Genomic DNA, 15,989 nt, shown 5'->3' on the forward strand with positions numbered 1-15,989 from the left:
TGTTGGTAGTGTAAATGGTAGGTGGTAGAGGTCGAGATAAGTCTACGGAATATGACGTATGTCCTTTTTCATGAAGTTTTGTAGATTTTTTGATTCAGTTCGCACTACCAGGAGTGCGAATGTTCCACACTCTTCAAGAGTCGACGTTAATCCACTATGCATCATGCCCAGCCGGGCTTCCCATGGTAAATGATATCATTCGTAGCAAGGAAAAGAAAACCGCGAGAAAAGACGAGAGACGAGAAGTTTACTCGGCGGTGACGGCACGGGCTATTGAGAGAGGTTATCAGTATTGAGAATTCGCGGGAGGATATTGGAGAGCAACGCACTGTAGATGCTCAGGCTGGAGTGACCGACGACCTTCTTGATCTGGCCGTTAGCCTCAAGGTCGTTGAGAGCCTGGCGGGCAAGGCTGCCGTTGATCTTAAGACGATCGACAAGGGTGGCGACAGTGATCAGACGGTAGGACTGGACATCCTTCTGGAGCTTGTCGTTGGTGGCCTTGTCGAGAACGACGGCGTGCTGGGCCTTGTCCTTGACTGTAGGGCGAAAGACATGTCAGTAAATGTTGCTTCTCGGATATTGCGTATGTCCAGCTCGTCCAACGATTTCTTTCGTGCCTTATGGGAGAGAACTCGACGGAAATCGTCACGATCGCATGGTTGGTGATTGCGTACCCTTGCCCTTGGACCACTTCTTCTTTTGCTTCTTGCCTCCGGTTGCTGCGGGCGCCTGTTCGTCACATTTCGATTAGTATTGGTGTCTTCCGGGTTGTATATTAGGGTGCTTGGGAACTCACCATTTTGTCGGATGAGGTGGATGTTCAAAGGAAGAGGGCGACGTCCAGAAGCCGCTCAAGTGCGAAAAGGGAGTGGGGCGTGACTGAGGTGAGCCCTAAGCCCTTGATCGGTTAGTCTGCATGTTGTCATTGGCTCCAGGGCTGGTGTGTTTGATTATATAATATAGCTGACATCATCCCGGAGGGTTGACGCCTGAGGTGTCTTTTATATTTTACGACCAACGGGATATCCTTTTGTGGTGCTCCTAGAGATGTGAAAAAAGCGTCTGGGATCAAAGGAATCAACGAAAACTATGTTTTTCTATGTTTTTCTAATACCTGTACTTGTTTATTCTCCAACTTCAATAATGCCTGACAACTTCAGACTTTGAAGTCATCGTGCATCACCCCTTACACCGAACAACACAAATCTCGTTAACTAATAAATAAAGCCTCAAAGCCCGCCTTGAAAAGCTTTTTTCGATGCTCACTCAGACCGTCTCTGCCCAGAGACTTGATAAACTCATCCATGTCAAAATGTTCGTCTTCATCTTCATCCCTGTCCGCTTCGATACTACCATGTTCGACATGGTCCTCAGTCTCGTCCGGTGAGTTGTGATCGCATGACGCATCCTCTTTGGAAGAACTATCTTTTTTGTTGTCTTTTTCATTTTCGTTGGGCGAGTCGACTGAGGCAGGACAGCTGTTATCATCCACATGCTTCTCCACTCGCTTCACAACTTCGTCAAAGATCTTTCCCGCTTGGCCTAAACTAAACAGCGTATGGCTCGTTGCCGTCATCAAGTGTTGAAAGAGAGGGGAATTTCGGGTCAGTTTGGCATTCTCGCTTTCTGGTCGTAGATTTGCGATACATTGCGCGTAGACATTTCGATAGAACTCCAGCGTGTCCGGCGAGTCTTCACACATATAATCCTCGTCATGTTCTCTCCGTTCCATATCTTCGCTCCACATATATACGGTCGGATCCCAGTCGCGCATCAGCCACAGTGGATACTGCTCATTCCCTATACTCGGCGGGTTGGCGTGCGCGCCGTGCCAATCGAGGATTGCCCGCACAGAACCGTCCTCTGCAACAAGGAAGTTGAAGATATTGGGGTTTGGATGACATAAAACGAATGATTTTCCGTCACTTGATTCCGGAGTCCAGTCGACGAACATCCGAAGAAGCTTCAGCAATCCCTTTTCGGACTCAGACTCCTCTTGCCCCCACCGGTCAAGACGAGAAGTGCAAACCTCTCTGAAGCCAGAGAATGGGTCGTTTTCCACGGGTACAACACCGGTAAGGCAATCTTGATCGTCAAATTTCAGGGGCGCACATTTGTTGAATGTGTATTTTCCAAGCTGGAGATACGCCGCAGCAATATCCTGCAAACAGCGTGTGCGCCGAGCCTGTACAACCTCTTTCGGAGATTCCCGATCATGCCAAACTTCATCCAAAGGCCGAGCATCGATGAATTCCATGAGAATGAAGGGAACTTTGAGCTTGTTTTTGCATGTATTGTTGTATGAAAAGACTTCGGGAATTGGGATGGTCGTCTCGCGCCGTAACATCATCATTGTCAACGCTTCCGAGCGAAGGGCCTCGGCATCATCTTCGTCGAATTGATCAGGGGTTCCGATAGCTGGGACTTTGAGCATCCAGCTAACCCCGTCGGCAAACTTCACCCTATAGCAAAGATACTCCCAAACGGGAACAGGAGTTCCAACCTCAACGACGGGGATTTTCTTGCCGCTTGGGTGCTTCTTCGCTCGAGTTGCTGCGACGTATCTACCGATATGCTTCACTTGCACCCTTTCCAATACTGCTTCGAATGGGTCAATATCGATGGAATCCGACTCATCGTCGTCTTCGTCGTCAGAATCCTCAGTTCCACGTCGCATGAGACAATTCACGATTGATAATGGGAATAAAACTATTCCGCCAGCGATTCCCCGGAGGTGCTCAGAAAGAGACTGCGAAAGATTCCCCATAATGACCGGTGTTGGAGGCTAACAGAGGAATTATAGGTAGATGTAGATGATGGCCGCAGCATAAAAGAGTAAGCTTATTTCGAACTGGTAGGATGGATTGTGAGAGTGTGTTCCAAGTCGAAGTCGAACGATGTGGAAGATGCCGAAGTCAGGCATTGTATGGGATATTTCCCTCCCTAAATATTGTTTTTATGCCTATGCCTATGCCTATGCCCATGCCCATGCCACATGCCATTCGCGTAGAAACAATCATTGAATGTCAAGGGGGTTTTTCAAAGAAATTGGCGTTCTTCTATCTCCAATGAATGTGTTCCATTAATAGACTGGGGATTGCTCCGTTGACAAAAAGAATAGTGTGAAAGCCCGCTATTTACGAATGGAACCATTTTGATTAGGGAGGTGTTTCTTTAACTCGGATTGCTTTCCATCAATTCTTTGTACTCAATCTTGGGTGGATACACGCCTAAGGAGTGGAAAGTATCAAGGACTCTAGAAGAGTCGACAGAGGAGCCGTATCCAAACCCTTCCAAGCTATACAAGGCTTGTCCCCGTCAAAAGTCTTAACGAACTTGATGGTAATTATAAAATCACATACTATGATCTATGATCAATATATCAAAAGACAAAGAGCGAAAAAGCTAGAGTAGCAGTCCGTAAGGATAAGCAGACATGAACAAAGAAATCCTAGATACAGCTAAGCCGCCATGGAACACATGAATGCTATCCCAGTTCAAAGTACGATATTTACTAAGATCAACTTTCTTTTCAAGGTGGAAAACACACGCTAGGACTCTTCTTCAACTTTGTATTAATTGCATTTCCTTAGAGGGTCAATGGTCGAGATGGCTTGGCGGCCCTGAGGCTGAGGTATATACAGAAAGGGAGATCCAAATATAACCTTCGAATAATGGAACGACGCCAGGACGTGTGACATTCGACGCCATTCCAGGCGAGGCAAGTGAACCACGCATTTTCACACCAATCGTTCCCAGCCGATAGCATCCGGTCCTGCTCAACAAGCACATACTAGAAAAAACCCCGAGCAAGTAGTTAAGAAGATAACAAGAAAGAAAAGACCACCAATAGTTCAGACTTGTCGGAAGCATAAGATTCAGCCGCGGAACGAGCTAAACTGGAATTACAGGGAATTGACCTGAATGATACTCCGATAAAGGTGCTTTCCATGTAGTCAATCTTTCATCATCAAATATAGCTGCTCCCCAGCACCATATACCTCCATCTTCACCTTGCATATCAACCACATCTTCAAGTGTTTCTACCAGTGAGTGAGGCGTAGACAGCAAATACAATTTTTTCCACCCAAGATTAGGCTGCTCGATAGACGGCAATGTCGACCAAAACTGCTCATAATCTCGAACTGCATGCCGATCTGCAGGATAAAGAAAAGGAAGCTTCTGCTCCTCCTCTAGCCATACAGGAGGGAAATTGCCCAATTCGCTAAGCAATGCATTGAGCATCACCATATCGCGCCGAATCACTGGTGTCCCATGAAGAAGGCGGTAGACAAAGTCTGGTCCCATTGTAGCAAGTGACTTTGACCGATACGGAAGATCTTCAAGATCATGGAGAGACTGTAAATTACCCCAGGGAGGCATAACCTCTTCCGGTAGAAATTCGAAAAATTCATAGAGAGGATCATCTTTGCTCTTGTGCTTCTCTACAAGGTCATGCAGGCCGGCAGTCATTTCCTTGTAAATAGGTTCGAACAACGTCTTGAAGTATGTCCATACACACCCCATTTCGTGGTATTCCCAAGGAGGCATCGGACCAAAGAACACGCGATATGCCTCTTCATTGGGAGGCATAGAAGAGCTAGATTTCTGCTTTGTGTCCCAATTGTTATCGATCCAAGTGTCCATGTTCGGGCGTTCAGGGAATCCAAAGACATGCTGGTAGGTTTGGAGTCGACACAAAGCTCTGAGCAACCGGTGCTTTTCAGTTTGAGACAACTTAATGGGAATAACTGAGGTTTCCCATTCCTCCTTTTCCATCCATGGGGGCCGCGGCGCGTTCTTCGCATAATCGTCCAGAAAAAAACGGAACACCTTATAAAGATAGAGTAGGTGGAATATCTCTTCCAGGCTGTTGGGCTCGTCTATTGGAATGGATGAGCCCAATGCAAGGTCCCTGATTTCTTCTTTGCGGCGCCAGGTGTCTAACAGCGCAATTGCTTCGTGTTTGTGAGTACTGAAGAGGAGACCACGAGACCGTGTAGCAGTAATTGCATCAGCTAGAAGCACTCCCCATTGATTCTTGACAATGCCACAGAGAGCTTCCTGTCGCACAGGAAGGTAGGCCTGATGAAATATTGGCGATGAAAGCACGATAGACTTGAGGGAAGCCAGATCGGGTATTTCCAGCAAGATGAGAATGAGCAGCTCCGTTGGGAGACCTTCTAATGTCGGCTTGGCCTGGAAAAACTGTGAGTATAATAATTTTTCAAAATTTCAGCTTGCATCTTACCATGTCTAACAGGATATGGAAATCTGAGGAAGCAGACGAACAGGGAGACTGGTTAACCTGAGGAAGCAGACAAACAGGGAGACTCGTTAAACCTGATAAGTACACAGGTGGAGCTGGCGGGGTCTTACATAAGGTTCCCCGATGTATTTTTAGCCCGAACTAACGAAGCCGCGCGACTAAAGGATCAAGTGTGTTTCATCCAGTCATATAACTTCTATAGTGAAAATGTACTTTGAGCCACTCAATCTAATTCGGGCGCATGTACGGAGTACTCTGGTTGAAACCACTAGGCATGCAACCACTGTCTTGCCGCCAGCCATGAATATTAGTCGTGCCTTTGATTGGTGTAAGCCTAGATTTAATCTATTTACCGTTCTCATTTCTAATAAACGGAGCTTGTGCTGTATTACCCTGGCGGTTATCTTGAGATTTCTTATGAGCATCATCCCTGTCCTTTTGCATACGTGCCTATCACGTTGCAGGGCTAACGCAAGAGCGAAACAACAACAACCCGCGAGTCCCAAATGTCCCAATGGCAACCATCACTTGCCTTAAATGTGCGCGCGTAAATAACGACCTGAAACTTCCAATGTTTTGGGCTATTTCGAATTCGCGAACTGGTAGCAAGGAGTATGACTTTGGAGTCTGTTGAGTCCCTATATAAACCCGTATTATAACCCAGAAGAAATGTATTACCCTCATGCTTGTTGAGTATCAATTTCCTGTGACACCAAGCACTTTTCAAGGTCTTTTCTGCAATTATGGGTTTCCTCAGTGGAAAGCTCCGGTCGAAACCCGAAAGGAAGCTCTCCGAGCCAACGTATGAAACTCCAAAATACGGTAAACAATCAGTGGCACGCCATTATGCTCAGCATCAACCGAGCAAATTCGGCCCACACTTCGAGAAGGGGCCAGCACAGGAGGAGGTATATGACCGAAGGGCAAACGGGGAGAGAATGCTCCCGGGCCACCCAGATCTCCGTGACCGTGCCCATTCATTCCACCAGCCGAGGCAGCACCATGCATACTCTGACCCCTTTGAGACAAGACCACCGGAGTGGTCGAACCAGATGGTGGCTGAGTACCAGAGGTATCACTACTCAGGCGACAACAAGAATCCCCAGAACCTCCAAAATGAAGCGATCCTGAAAACTGCACATGACTTGCGAGTTGGGGAAAGACATCCGTTCAACCCAGCCGATGGCCCATTCCTCCAGACCGCAATGGTGGCCGCTCGGGCAGAGACGATGAAGCAAAACCAGTAATATACCCATGTACAAACGAGAAGAATGTTCGTTGAAAAGGCTAACCTCGCTTACAGTGTCGTTCAGGGCCGCGAGGGGTTTGTCCAAAAGTATCCTCAAGCGTACAAAGACGAAAAGGCACTTGGGACCCACAACACGGAGGTTGAACGCAGGAGAGGAGCGGCAGTGCGTCGACGAGACCAGGAGGGTGCGGTACAGAAAAAATATGCTACTTGGGCTAAAAGGCAGAACGAGAACTAGCCAGGAACTTGGTCACTTGGTTCTAGAATATGACACTACATGGGAGACGGTGGGATCTGGTTGAAAGAGGCATTTCTATATATATTCTGTCATAGGAGTGTCGATGATGGCGGCGAGAAGCTTGGAGAAATACTGCACGAGTATGGGATGGAGAAGGAGGAGAGCTGTAGCCATCACTATGTTTTCCTTCCCTTTTTCTTCTTTGTTTTCACATCGTGTTTCGTGTCGTTTTGATTTCGGTCCCTTTTTTTAGACCCGTTTCCAGACTTGGTGGTTTATCTTTTCCCTAGCTATGCTTTTCAATTGTTGAACTTCACTGCCGAAAGCTATTATTTACCGTTAAAAATTTAAGCATCCTCTTCCGATCGACATTCTAACACTTCAGCCAGGCTCGATATGTTCATTCGTATCGTGATCGATGCCATTGCAAGTTCGTACTGTCATGCCTTTCTTTAACAACGAGACCTCTGACCCTACATATAGCAGTTAAGTGGTCATGTGGTACAATTTTAAAAATAACGAAGCCAGAGAGTAACTGGCTCAGCTGGTGCAATGTGACAACCAACTACCCAACTACCCAATTAAACCTTTCTAGCAAATAGCAGCTCAACAGCGCGGAAAAGCGTTGCAATGTGCACTACATATCTAACTACATACAATGTGACAGAAGATGGTTATACGTCCAAGATAAGGCAGGTAGTGTGTCGCCGGAAGATTCACATCGTCTACCTCAGCTTTCCTCCCTGATTGATTCTGTGTGTCAAATATTGGGTTGATAGGGCTACCGGAAACAAGATCAAACTCAGCCTTGTAGTGGCCTTGTCGCGTTAAGTAGCGCAAGCACCGTAGTATCGTATATGTGGCCTAGCTAGCAGGGGCTATATATCTGAAATAACTTTTTGAATTTTTATATATTACTTTGTGAGTGCATTACACGATCTTCTCTTCGATTTATAACAAGTACCTGAAAAGCGGCGACCTGTCACCCAACGACAGAAGTTGCTCGTCAAAGTACTTCTCCCGAACATCCGTCTCCGACAACCTCCCATTGCGTCTGTTTGCATACACAGACGACAATTCCACTATACACGCCACAAGCAAGCCGGAAATCCCAAACGCTAATGACAGCCCAAACTCCGTGAGATACGTCGGTCTCTCCGGTCAAGATACATGTAACTCCGAATAATCCCACCCGTATTCCCCATACGGATGTTCAATGCGCTCCCGATCGCACGGCACTTCGAGGGCGCGAGATTGTTGATTGCCCAGGAGGCTGTTGCTGGATACGTCCGGTAGATATCCATATAGGCGACGGTCATCGCGAAGAACCCGGCGGCGACGTGGGCTGCTAGTTGGCCCTTCTGCCAAACGGGATGGAGTCCAGATTTGTTGGTCCACAGCGCTCAGTGAGATTCAGGCCAACGAAGTTAATAATTAGATCATTCATTGTGGCGGTCAAGGCTAAGGTGCTCGTAGCACAGACCGTCGGCAACTGGTCCGGTTGCCACTCAGTGGCATGGTGACAACGCTAATCCAGACGTGGATGATCCAGTGGCCTCCAACGAGTTCACAAAGTCAGCGTATCCGCTCGGACTCATATTAAATGTTAAGGGCCACCTCTTTTTCGATGAGGGAATCGACATGCGGAATTACACATATGCCAAGTTTGGCTGAGCAATCCTCCAACAACCCGAACAGCTTGCATTCCAGATCTGGGGCTCTTAGATGAAGCTCTGGCTGCGATCAGAACAAAACTGCGAGTGTTGAGGAGCGTGTCGAAAATATTACTGCCCAGTACCTTGGTGGGACTAGCCGAGGAGTGTTAATCCTGAGACCTGCAGGGTCGAGAATCATTTATCCACACCCTCCGTGAACACATAGTACAGCTAAAAAGGCCAACGCAACTTCTATTTACAACACCAGTTTGGTCGGCAAAAAGATCTCAGAAGTGATATATCCTATACAGGGATCATTGAAAATCATGTGATTGTACTCTCCAAGCCCAAGCCCCGTGTCCCTGACAACACCCCCTATTCCAGTTGCGTTCCCCTTTTTACTGCTAAACCTCACCGTACCTGCCATTCTTTTGCAAGTCAACCATGCGACCCCGCATGCCTTACGATGATGTTGCTTGGGAAAAAAGCGAGGAAATAGCTGATACTTGGATTCTCCAGTTCTTTGACCACAACGTCGCAAGACCGGTCGGAGACTTCCTACTTAAACATCATAAACCAGATGACCCAGTTCGTTTTGCTATCTTAGGCAAGGGTGCATTCAATATCGCCCTTTGGATGTCATACAAATCCGGTATTGCCGCCACAATTCGTTTCCCACAACCGGGTGCGGCTATGTTTCCCGAAGAAAAGCTCCGAAAGGAAGTTGCCATTATGCGATGCATTCGTGACAAGACTTCAATCCCAGTGCCCTTAGTTCTTCATTGGGGGCCCAAGGAAGACTCCCCCTTGGAGATAGGGCCTTTCATTATCATGGAATACATGGGGCATGACACCAGCATGTACGACTTGCTCAATTTTCCAGAGTGTCCAGTTGAGGAAAGGGGAAGGCTTAACCCCAACATTCAGGAGCATATTCTCAAAACTCTATATGGGGAGCTAGCTGGCGTTCTTTTGCAGCTTTCAAAACCATCCTTCTCACGAATAGGATCGCTGAGTCAGGTCGATGACCTTACGTGGGAAGTGAAAAGTCGTCCTTTGTCAATAGATTCAAACGAGCTCGTCCGGGTGGGGTCCCTACCCCAGTCAAAACTACCAAGTCCCGAGACAACATTTACCACAGCATCTTCATATCTTGAAGCCCTAGCGGAAATTCACATTGCCCATCTCACACACCAAAGAAACGATGCAATCGAGTCTGTAGATGACTGTCGACGGAAGTTTGTCGCTAGACATCTCTTCCGCAAACTAGCACGAGAGCGTAAGCTCACCCAGCGATGGATAGCATTCGACAAAGGGCCGTTCAAAATATGGTGCGATGATCTCCGGCCAACCAACGTTCTCCTCAACAAAGACCTCAAGATCACGGGTGTTGTCGATTGGGAGTTCACGTACACGGCTCCGATTGAGTTTACCTACGCACCGCCTTGGTGGCTTCTCATTGAAAGACCCGAGTACTGGCCCCAGGGTCTCGACGACTGGACAGACGTGTTTGATCGCCGTCTCCAGACATTTCTACAGGCGATGATTGATTGTGAAAATGCTGCTTCCGTACAGGAAGAACAACGACTGTCTGGTCCAATGCGAGAAAGCTGGGAGAGTGGTGACTTTTGGATTGTATATGCCGCCAGGAGAGGCAATGCCTTTGACTCGATATATTGGAACAAGGTTGATCAGCGCTTTTTTGGACAGACGGAGAATGCCGACGATGCGTGGAGGGAGAGACTTGGTCTCTTAAGTGACGAGGAGAAAGACGAGATGGAAGAACTAGTGGCAAAAAAGGTTAAGGAGATGGAAAGTAGGGTTCTGGCTTGGGACCCGGATGAGTATACCCTGTCCCATATAGACATTGCGAAGACTCACGCCGCGAAACAAGCAAAGAAAGCTCAGGGGGGCAAGGAGCAAGAGGAAGGTAAAGAAGATGAGCCCAAGTCAGAGGGCAAGAAGGTTGAAGATGACGCCATTGACGCAAGGCGGCCGATTGACACTGATGTTGAGCAGATGGCTGGGAAATTGGCACAACTTGCAGCTTAGTTGGTATGTTGGTATAAATGGCAGTTGGGGTTTCGGATAGCACTTGATGTCTAGACATTGTACATTATGCACGATTTAGGTGGAAAAAAAGCTGTCTCCTAGTAGAGCTTCAGATTCTGCCGCAGGCTGATACTGCCTTGTTCCTTCCCTCATCTTCAGAATTGCTCTCTGTTCCTTCCGTCATTCTACCCTGTCGCGCAGGTCTATGGAGGACACTAGAGAAGGGCCTACGGGTATATTGAGCAATCGAAACCAATCAATTCAATAAGGTGCTTTTCAGGTTGCCCGAGAGCTGGGAGTAGGCCGGTGTATCGATATTAGATAGCATGATCTCTATATCTCTTTAAGGTATCTTGCAAGAATTTCAAAGGTCATGGACTTAACGGCCTCGACATTGGCCTGAATCTGGGTTTGGCGAACAAGTCTCTGCAGATCATGTGTGCGTTTTGAAATCGTTTGGGAAGACATTATGTTGGCTAAGCTCGAAATGAGCGGCTCAAGGGCAATAATCTTGTTATGGATGCATGTGGGTCACAATTATTTCTCCTGCCCCTCAAGTCTGTCTAGGGACGATGATGATATCACTGGTAGGTTGACATGGCCCTGAAGAAAGCTCAGAATATCTTCGACCTCATCTTCGACACGGTACCAATGCCCTAATCCCTGATATTCCTTCCATGCCACGTCCATGCCCAGACCGTCTGACAGAACGTTAGACATTTTTTTAACAAGAGCCGCAGAAACTTTAGGATCTTCGGCGCCATGGCCAAGAAAAACAGGAGTGCGGAGGTGACATAAGCTCGGTGGATAGCTATCTTGCGATAGCTCAGTGTCGCTTGGAATCAAAGGCAGAGCAAGGATATCACGGACGTGATTGATAGCCTGGATGACAGACGGAGCTTCTTCCTCGTCTTCCTCAAATGGATTAAGATCATCAAGCCGTGGACTGTCTTCTTCCATTTCATTAAAGGAATTGAGATCACCACCGGGAGGGTCGTTTTCCTCTAATGGATTGTCGCCGGAGCTCTGTTCAGAATATGCATCTGCTTCCGACTCTTTTTCACTTTCACTTTCCTCGCACGAGTCGTCTCCCGATTGCATTTCATGACGATTGTCTCTAGCCGAGACTTGGTCTCCGTCACGTCGGAGAATCTCGCGTAATTGCTGTTCAAATGGAAGCCATCCGCTCATGCCAATAAATGCCCCAAGTGGATGTGCTTCACTGGGGTCGGCCCAGCCACCCAAAAGCGTGAAGATACCCGCCGCACAGCCTTGGCTCAGCCCCCATAGGATGATTTTTGAATAGTTTTCCTCGCCTAAAATCCGTGCCTCTTCGGCAACTAAGCCACGAATAAATTCAGCCGTCTCATAAAGCCCTTCCACCTGAAGGTCTGTTCTTTGTCCAGGATCCTCAAGGGAGTAGTTGTCGTACCACTGATGAATTGGGATCTTCTTGAGTACAGTTGACCGCCGCTTGCGCGCAGTGGGAAAGACAAATTTCACTGTAGGAAGCCGGGCTTGTAGGTTTGCCGATGAAAGGAGCTCGTAACCGAAGCGCTCGGCGTTACTACCTCTTCCATGGAGGGAAATGATAGTATGCGTGTGCTCTTCATTTTGTGCCGGGACGACCAAAGGGGTGGGGTATGGCTTTCGAGACATGAAGCGGGGTTTGAGCAGGAAAAAGAGAGCCAAGAGAGCGTGGAAAGAAAGAACGAGGTAAAATTTGAGGTGAGACCGAGAAATATATTGACAAGGGGGAAATATGAAAGACCACGCAATATCTCTGTCCAAGCCCTGGAGAGAGCCCGCCCGGGCGGCTATTTTTGATGATCTAACCTTGGAAACTCCCGAGCCGCCCTCCACCCGTGGGTCAATGCACGGGTGCAGCCCCGGGGCGATTCGATTTACCATGGAACCTTCTAACGTTCCAAGTTGGAAGTCATATAACACCCAAGACTTTGGCAAACACCGAACGTTTCAAATTCCATATAGGGACGGTTATTACATGAACTCAGTTTCAGCAAGCGCGGGTCATGATCTTCGGTCACTCATAACGAATCAATAAATCAATACTTATAAAAAGATCTATCATTAACCCAGAATATTCTAGCATATGTACAATTCCATCCCATTAGATAGTATTCAGCGCTAATCGATATGGTATAACAATTTACTTGTTCAACTAATTCATACGGAGATGATGCATCACTGTCCAATACTTGTTTCTAAGTAGGAGGGATAAATTGACAGTTATATTAGCTGATATTATACTATTCTAAATACTACAGGAGATTGTAGATGGATATTGGGCCCTTCGCTTCCGCCTTGAACGGTTATAGGACCGTGCATCGGGCCGGCCTCGGGAGTACAATGATCTCGCGCCCGAGGTCATTGAAATCCATCCTTTTCTTTTTGTTTTGCCTCATTCTTCGTCACAACAATTTCCATTATCTAGCTGATCTATTCAAATCTAGTCCATCTGCGCAAACACCTCCAGGGCCTCATCTAACCTTCCAAATACACCGTTATGCCACCCCTTCAACGCTTCCCATTCCTCACCTGGCAACATAATCCGGCTCATGCGCAACCAACCGCCAACAATGAAATCTGCATAACTTGCCTTACTCCCCATCAGGAATGGCCCACTCGGATCCCTCGTATACAACTTCGCAAGTCCACCTAGGGTCTCCTCAAACGCCTTCAACAACTGCTCCCTCTCATCCCCATTAACCGCCAAGCTGTCCCACGGCACGCCTATTCTCTTCGAGAACGTCGCCTTACACTCCTCTGCAACAGCGGGATCGAAAGGAAATCCATGTACCATCAAGCGCATATGCGCACTGAACAAAGAATCGACATGCGTATTGAACTTGACGTACGCCGCCGCAAGCCCCTCGGAGACCTGCACCTCCGCAACTGGCGCGTACAGTCCCAAGTCCCGCCCAAAGACGAATTCCAACTCCTGCACCGGGAACAAGTCTCCCGCGCCCGACGACGGGTATTGTTCCTGCAGGTATGTCGCAATTTCAAAGGAGTCGCCCACTATACGTCCGGTCGCTGGGTCGGAGAGGATGGGGAGGGTGTGGTAGGGGGATCCGTCGGCGAATGTGCGTGACGCGGGGATGTTGAGAGCGCTCCGGACGGCGCTAACGTCTGGTAGGGGTACCCATGTTGTTTTGTACGGTGTGTTTTTGAAGTTCAGGGCGAATCGGATTTTCCAAGGGTTTGGGGAGCAGGCGGACTTTTGGGCAGGGGGTGCTAGTGCTATGTCATAAAAGGTCATTGGGGTCGTAGTCGTAGTGGATGACATGGTTGAGGTTGAGGTGGTGAGTACCACTGTGCCCAGAATCTTGACGAGGAATTGGAGGGGAGTGGTGGAGTGGGAGAGCGTGATATACGCAGTAAATTCGATTGTAATCTGCTTGGAACTGTTAACTGATGGAAGAGCAGTTCTATATATCAATTGTTTTCGAGTCATGAAGAGTCGTGTCTTATTGTGGGGAATGGCCCGCATCTGGGCATGTGCAGATCCACCGAGGAATCACTTGGCAGATATTACGCACAGTGACTCACTGTGTACATTAGAAGCCTTTCATAAAATATTGACAAAACTTAAGTATTCTACTAGTATAAAGAAATAAACGTGGATTGGGCTGAGACTTGCTGGGAGGTTTCGACATTTGACCTGAAGCGGTTAGACTGTGCAGCCAAAGCCCAACCCCTTGTGCCCGCCCCCATTTCCAATCGTCTGTCGCATCGTTTGACAATGACTAGTGGCACTGGCAAGCTATCTGGTAATCTACACTACGGAGCACATACATTCAAAGGAATAAAATCCCGCATTCTCAGCCGCACGCTAGCATGGACTCTCTGTTACTGCCTTACCTGGTTAGGGCAATAGCCCGATGACGTCTAAGTCCGATAGTCGGTGGACTCGGTGCTTAAGCTATGAAACGCCCCCATGTCCAGCTCGATTATGGAACTCTCTACTCATATAACCTCTGAATATCCCTCATTCGTTATTTCCTTCCCTGCCGTATTTTTCCAACTGAACGTTCATGGATTCATTTCAATCGATCAAACCAACTAGACCAGATCATGTCCCCACCTACGAGCCTCAGTCTTTGGAGGAAATGCGTCGAAAGGGCTATTGGGACTTTTGTGGTCATCTTCAGCACCAGGGTGATCGGCGCTTACATGGGAATCAAGGATCAATACCCGACAGCATGGAAGATTGCAAACATGCTGATATTATTTGCCTTTGCTCTATGGCACACTACAGAGACCCGCCACGGGCCAGAGAGTCACGCACCGGGCAAGTGGAAGCCATGGATAACGAGAATAGTTCCTCATATTGATTAGAGAGACGTTTTATTTCCTTCGTTGTGGCCGCATTCGTCAATAGTTGCCTCACGAAACCGTGCTTTCCCCTACGGACAGAAACGACTGAAAGAGTGCCGAAACTCTCATTGGGCCAACAGCAATATATGACGAGTTTATCTGGGAAGAATGCCGCCAGAGCTGCGAATCAATGGGAACTAAACCGAGGGAAATCCAATGAAGGCGAAGGCCTTTCGCGAGCGAGTCGGGGTGAGGTCTCGCACAAAGTATATCAGTCAGTCTCGGGAACATATGGGTCAGCATCAAGACCAAGGATATCAATATATACTACGGCCACGGACATACCTGAATTACAAGCAACCACCTAAAATACCATTTTCCGGCCTTCCTAGTATCGATCATTCAGGGTGAGAAATCGCCACTTTATCAGCTAGACATCATTTTATTCGGTCACAGCTTCGCCAATAAATCAGCTTCACTCGACGAATTGTACGGGTTGGGGTTTGCGGAAGTCACTCTACCAGCACAACTTGGGAAACCAGGGTTTAACCCAGGGCTGGTAAAGTCAATGCCGCTCATTGTATCTAGATCCAATCGTAGCCTTGTCTTATATCACAACGGTGCCCTCCATGGTCACAATCATTGTATTATGCTACTGCCGAGCAAACAAATAGAAATCGTGGTCCTGACAAACTCGATCTCGCAAGGTGATATTGCCGAGTGGGTTGCTCAAACGCTTCCCCAGGCAGCCTTGGACCCCAAAACCACAGAAGACCTTCTCCCAGTCGCTCGAGAAGCAACCACGAACTGGAGAGCAGGATATCAGAAGGTTGCCGAAACACTAGAAAAGGAGCAAATCCCGAATACCCCTCAGCCATCAGGCAAAGAGCTCATCGGAAGGTATGTCCGTTCTACCAACGCCTTGTTTTTCAGGGTCTTTGAGGAGGATGACTTTCTCAAATTAAGCATTAACGAGAAAACCTCACATACCCATACACTAACGCAGTGTCACAATGATATATTTTCCTTCTTCCCCTCGGCCGAGGAACGGATGAAGCGAAGTCGCTTTCACTATGGAACTCATGCATGGTTATTGTTTTGAAGAGGAATGAGGAAGGCGAGGTCGAGAAGCTTACATGCGTTATCGATTATAAGATACCAGAGGGACAGGTATTTACGAAG

General features: G+C 47.8%; 8 protein-coding genes across 8 annotated transcripts; 3 read left to right on the top strand and 5 right to left on the bottom strand.

The window, feature by feature from the left end:
* Nucleotides 1-107: 107 nt before the first annotated feature.
* N7525_006269 (40S ribosomal protein eS25) lies at nucleotides 108-852 on the bottom strand. Its single transcript, XM_002569218.2, has 4 exons — nucleotides 800-852; nucleotides 678-732; nucleotides 330-539; nucleotides 108-270 (listed from the first exon to the last, which is right to left on the bottom strand). Exons 1-4 carry the CDS (start codon nucleotides 800-802, stop codon nucleotides 248-250), a joined length of 291 nt encoding a protein of 96 aa, XP_002569264.2. The 5' UTR covers nucleotides 803-852; the 3' UTR covers nucleotides 108-247.
* Nucleotides 853-1,213: 361 nt separating this feature from the next.
* Nucleotides 1,214-2,770, bottom strand: N7525_006270 (phosphotransferase family protein; the record flags this gene model as incomplete). Its single annotated transcript, XM_002569217.2, has 1 exon — nucleotides 1,214-2,770. The coding sequence occupies one exon, from the start codon at nucleotides 2,768-2,770 to the stop codon at nucleotides 1,214-1,216; it is 1,557 nt and encodes a 518-aa protein (XP_002569263.2).
* Nucleotides 2,771-3,897: 1,127 nt separating this feature from the next.
* N7525_006271 (uncharacterized protein) lies at nucleotides 3,898-5,257 on the bottom strand (the record flags this gene model as incomplete). Its single annotated transcript, XM_002569216.2, has 2 exons — nucleotides 3,898-5,202; nucleotides 5,255-5,257. 2 exons carry the CDS (start codon nucleotides 5,255-5,257, stop codon nucleotides 3,898-3,900), a joined length of 1,308 nt encoding a protein of 435 aa, XP_002569262.2.
* Nucleotides 5,258-6,015: 758 nt separating this feature from the next.
* Nucleotides 6,016-6,759, top strand: N7525_006272 (uncharacterized protein; the record flags this gene model as incomplete). Its single annotated transcript, XM_061213665.1, has 2 exons — nucleotides 6,016-6,515; nucleotides 6,576-6,759. 2 exons carry the CDS (start codon nucleotides 6,016-6,018, stop codon nucleotides 6,757-6,759), a joined length of 684 nt encoding a protein of 227 aa, XP_061068096.1.
* A 2,099-nt stretch (nucleotides 6,760-8,858) lies between these two features.
* N7525_006273 (uncharacterized protein) lies at nucleotides 8,859-10,466 on the top strand (the record flags this gene model as incomplete). The annotated part of the gene is made up of 1 exon (XM_002569213.2): nucleotides 8,859-10,466. The coding sequence occupies one exon, from the start codon at nucleotides 8,859-8,861 to the stop codon at nucleotides 10,464-10,466; it is 1,608 nt and encodes a 535-aa protein (XP_002569259.2).
* A 537-nt stretch (nucleotides 10,467-11,003) lies between these two features.
* Nucleotides 11,004-12,125, bottom strand: N7525_006274 (alpha/beta hydrolase; the record flags this gene model as incomplete). Its single annotated transcript, XM_002569212.2, has 1 exon — nucleotides 11,004-12,125. One exon carries the CDS (start codon nucleotides 12,123-12,125, stop codon nucleotides 11,004-11,006), a length of 1,122 nt encoding a protein of 373 aa, XP_002569258.2.
* Nucleotides 12,126-12,936: 811 nt separating this feature from the next.
* Nucleotides 12,937-13,776, bottom strand: N7525_006275 (glutathione S-transferase family protein; the record flags this gene model as incomplete). Its single annotated transcript, XM_002569211.1, has 1 exon — nucleotides 12,937-13,776. One exon carries the CDS (start codon nucleotides 13,774-13,776, stop codon nucleotides 12,937-12,939), a length of 840 nt encoding a protein of 279 aa, XP_002569257.1.
* Nucleotides 13,777-15,456: 1,680 nt separating this feature from the next.
* N7525_006276 (uncharacterized protein) lies at nucleotides 15,457-15,909 on the top strand (the record flags this gene model as incomplete). The annotated part of the gene is made up of 2 exons (XM_061213666.1): nucleotides 15,457-15,707; nucleotides 15,741-15,909. 2 exons carry the CDS (start codon nucleotides 15,457-15,459, stop codon nucleotides 15,907-15,909), a joined length of 420 nt encoding a protein of 139 aa, XP_061068097.1.
* Between the last annotated feature and the right edge of the window lie 80 nt (nucleotides 15,910-15,989).

Source organism: Penicillium rubens (assembly GCF_028828025.1).
Source record: "Penicillium rubens strain IBT 27055 chromosome Unknown utg000003l_segment0_segment0, whole genome shotgun sequence".
In the NCBI taxonomy this organism is placed as follows: Eukaryota; Fungi; Ascomycota; class Eurotiomycetes; order Eurotiales; family Aspergillaceae; genus Penicillium; species Penicillium rubens.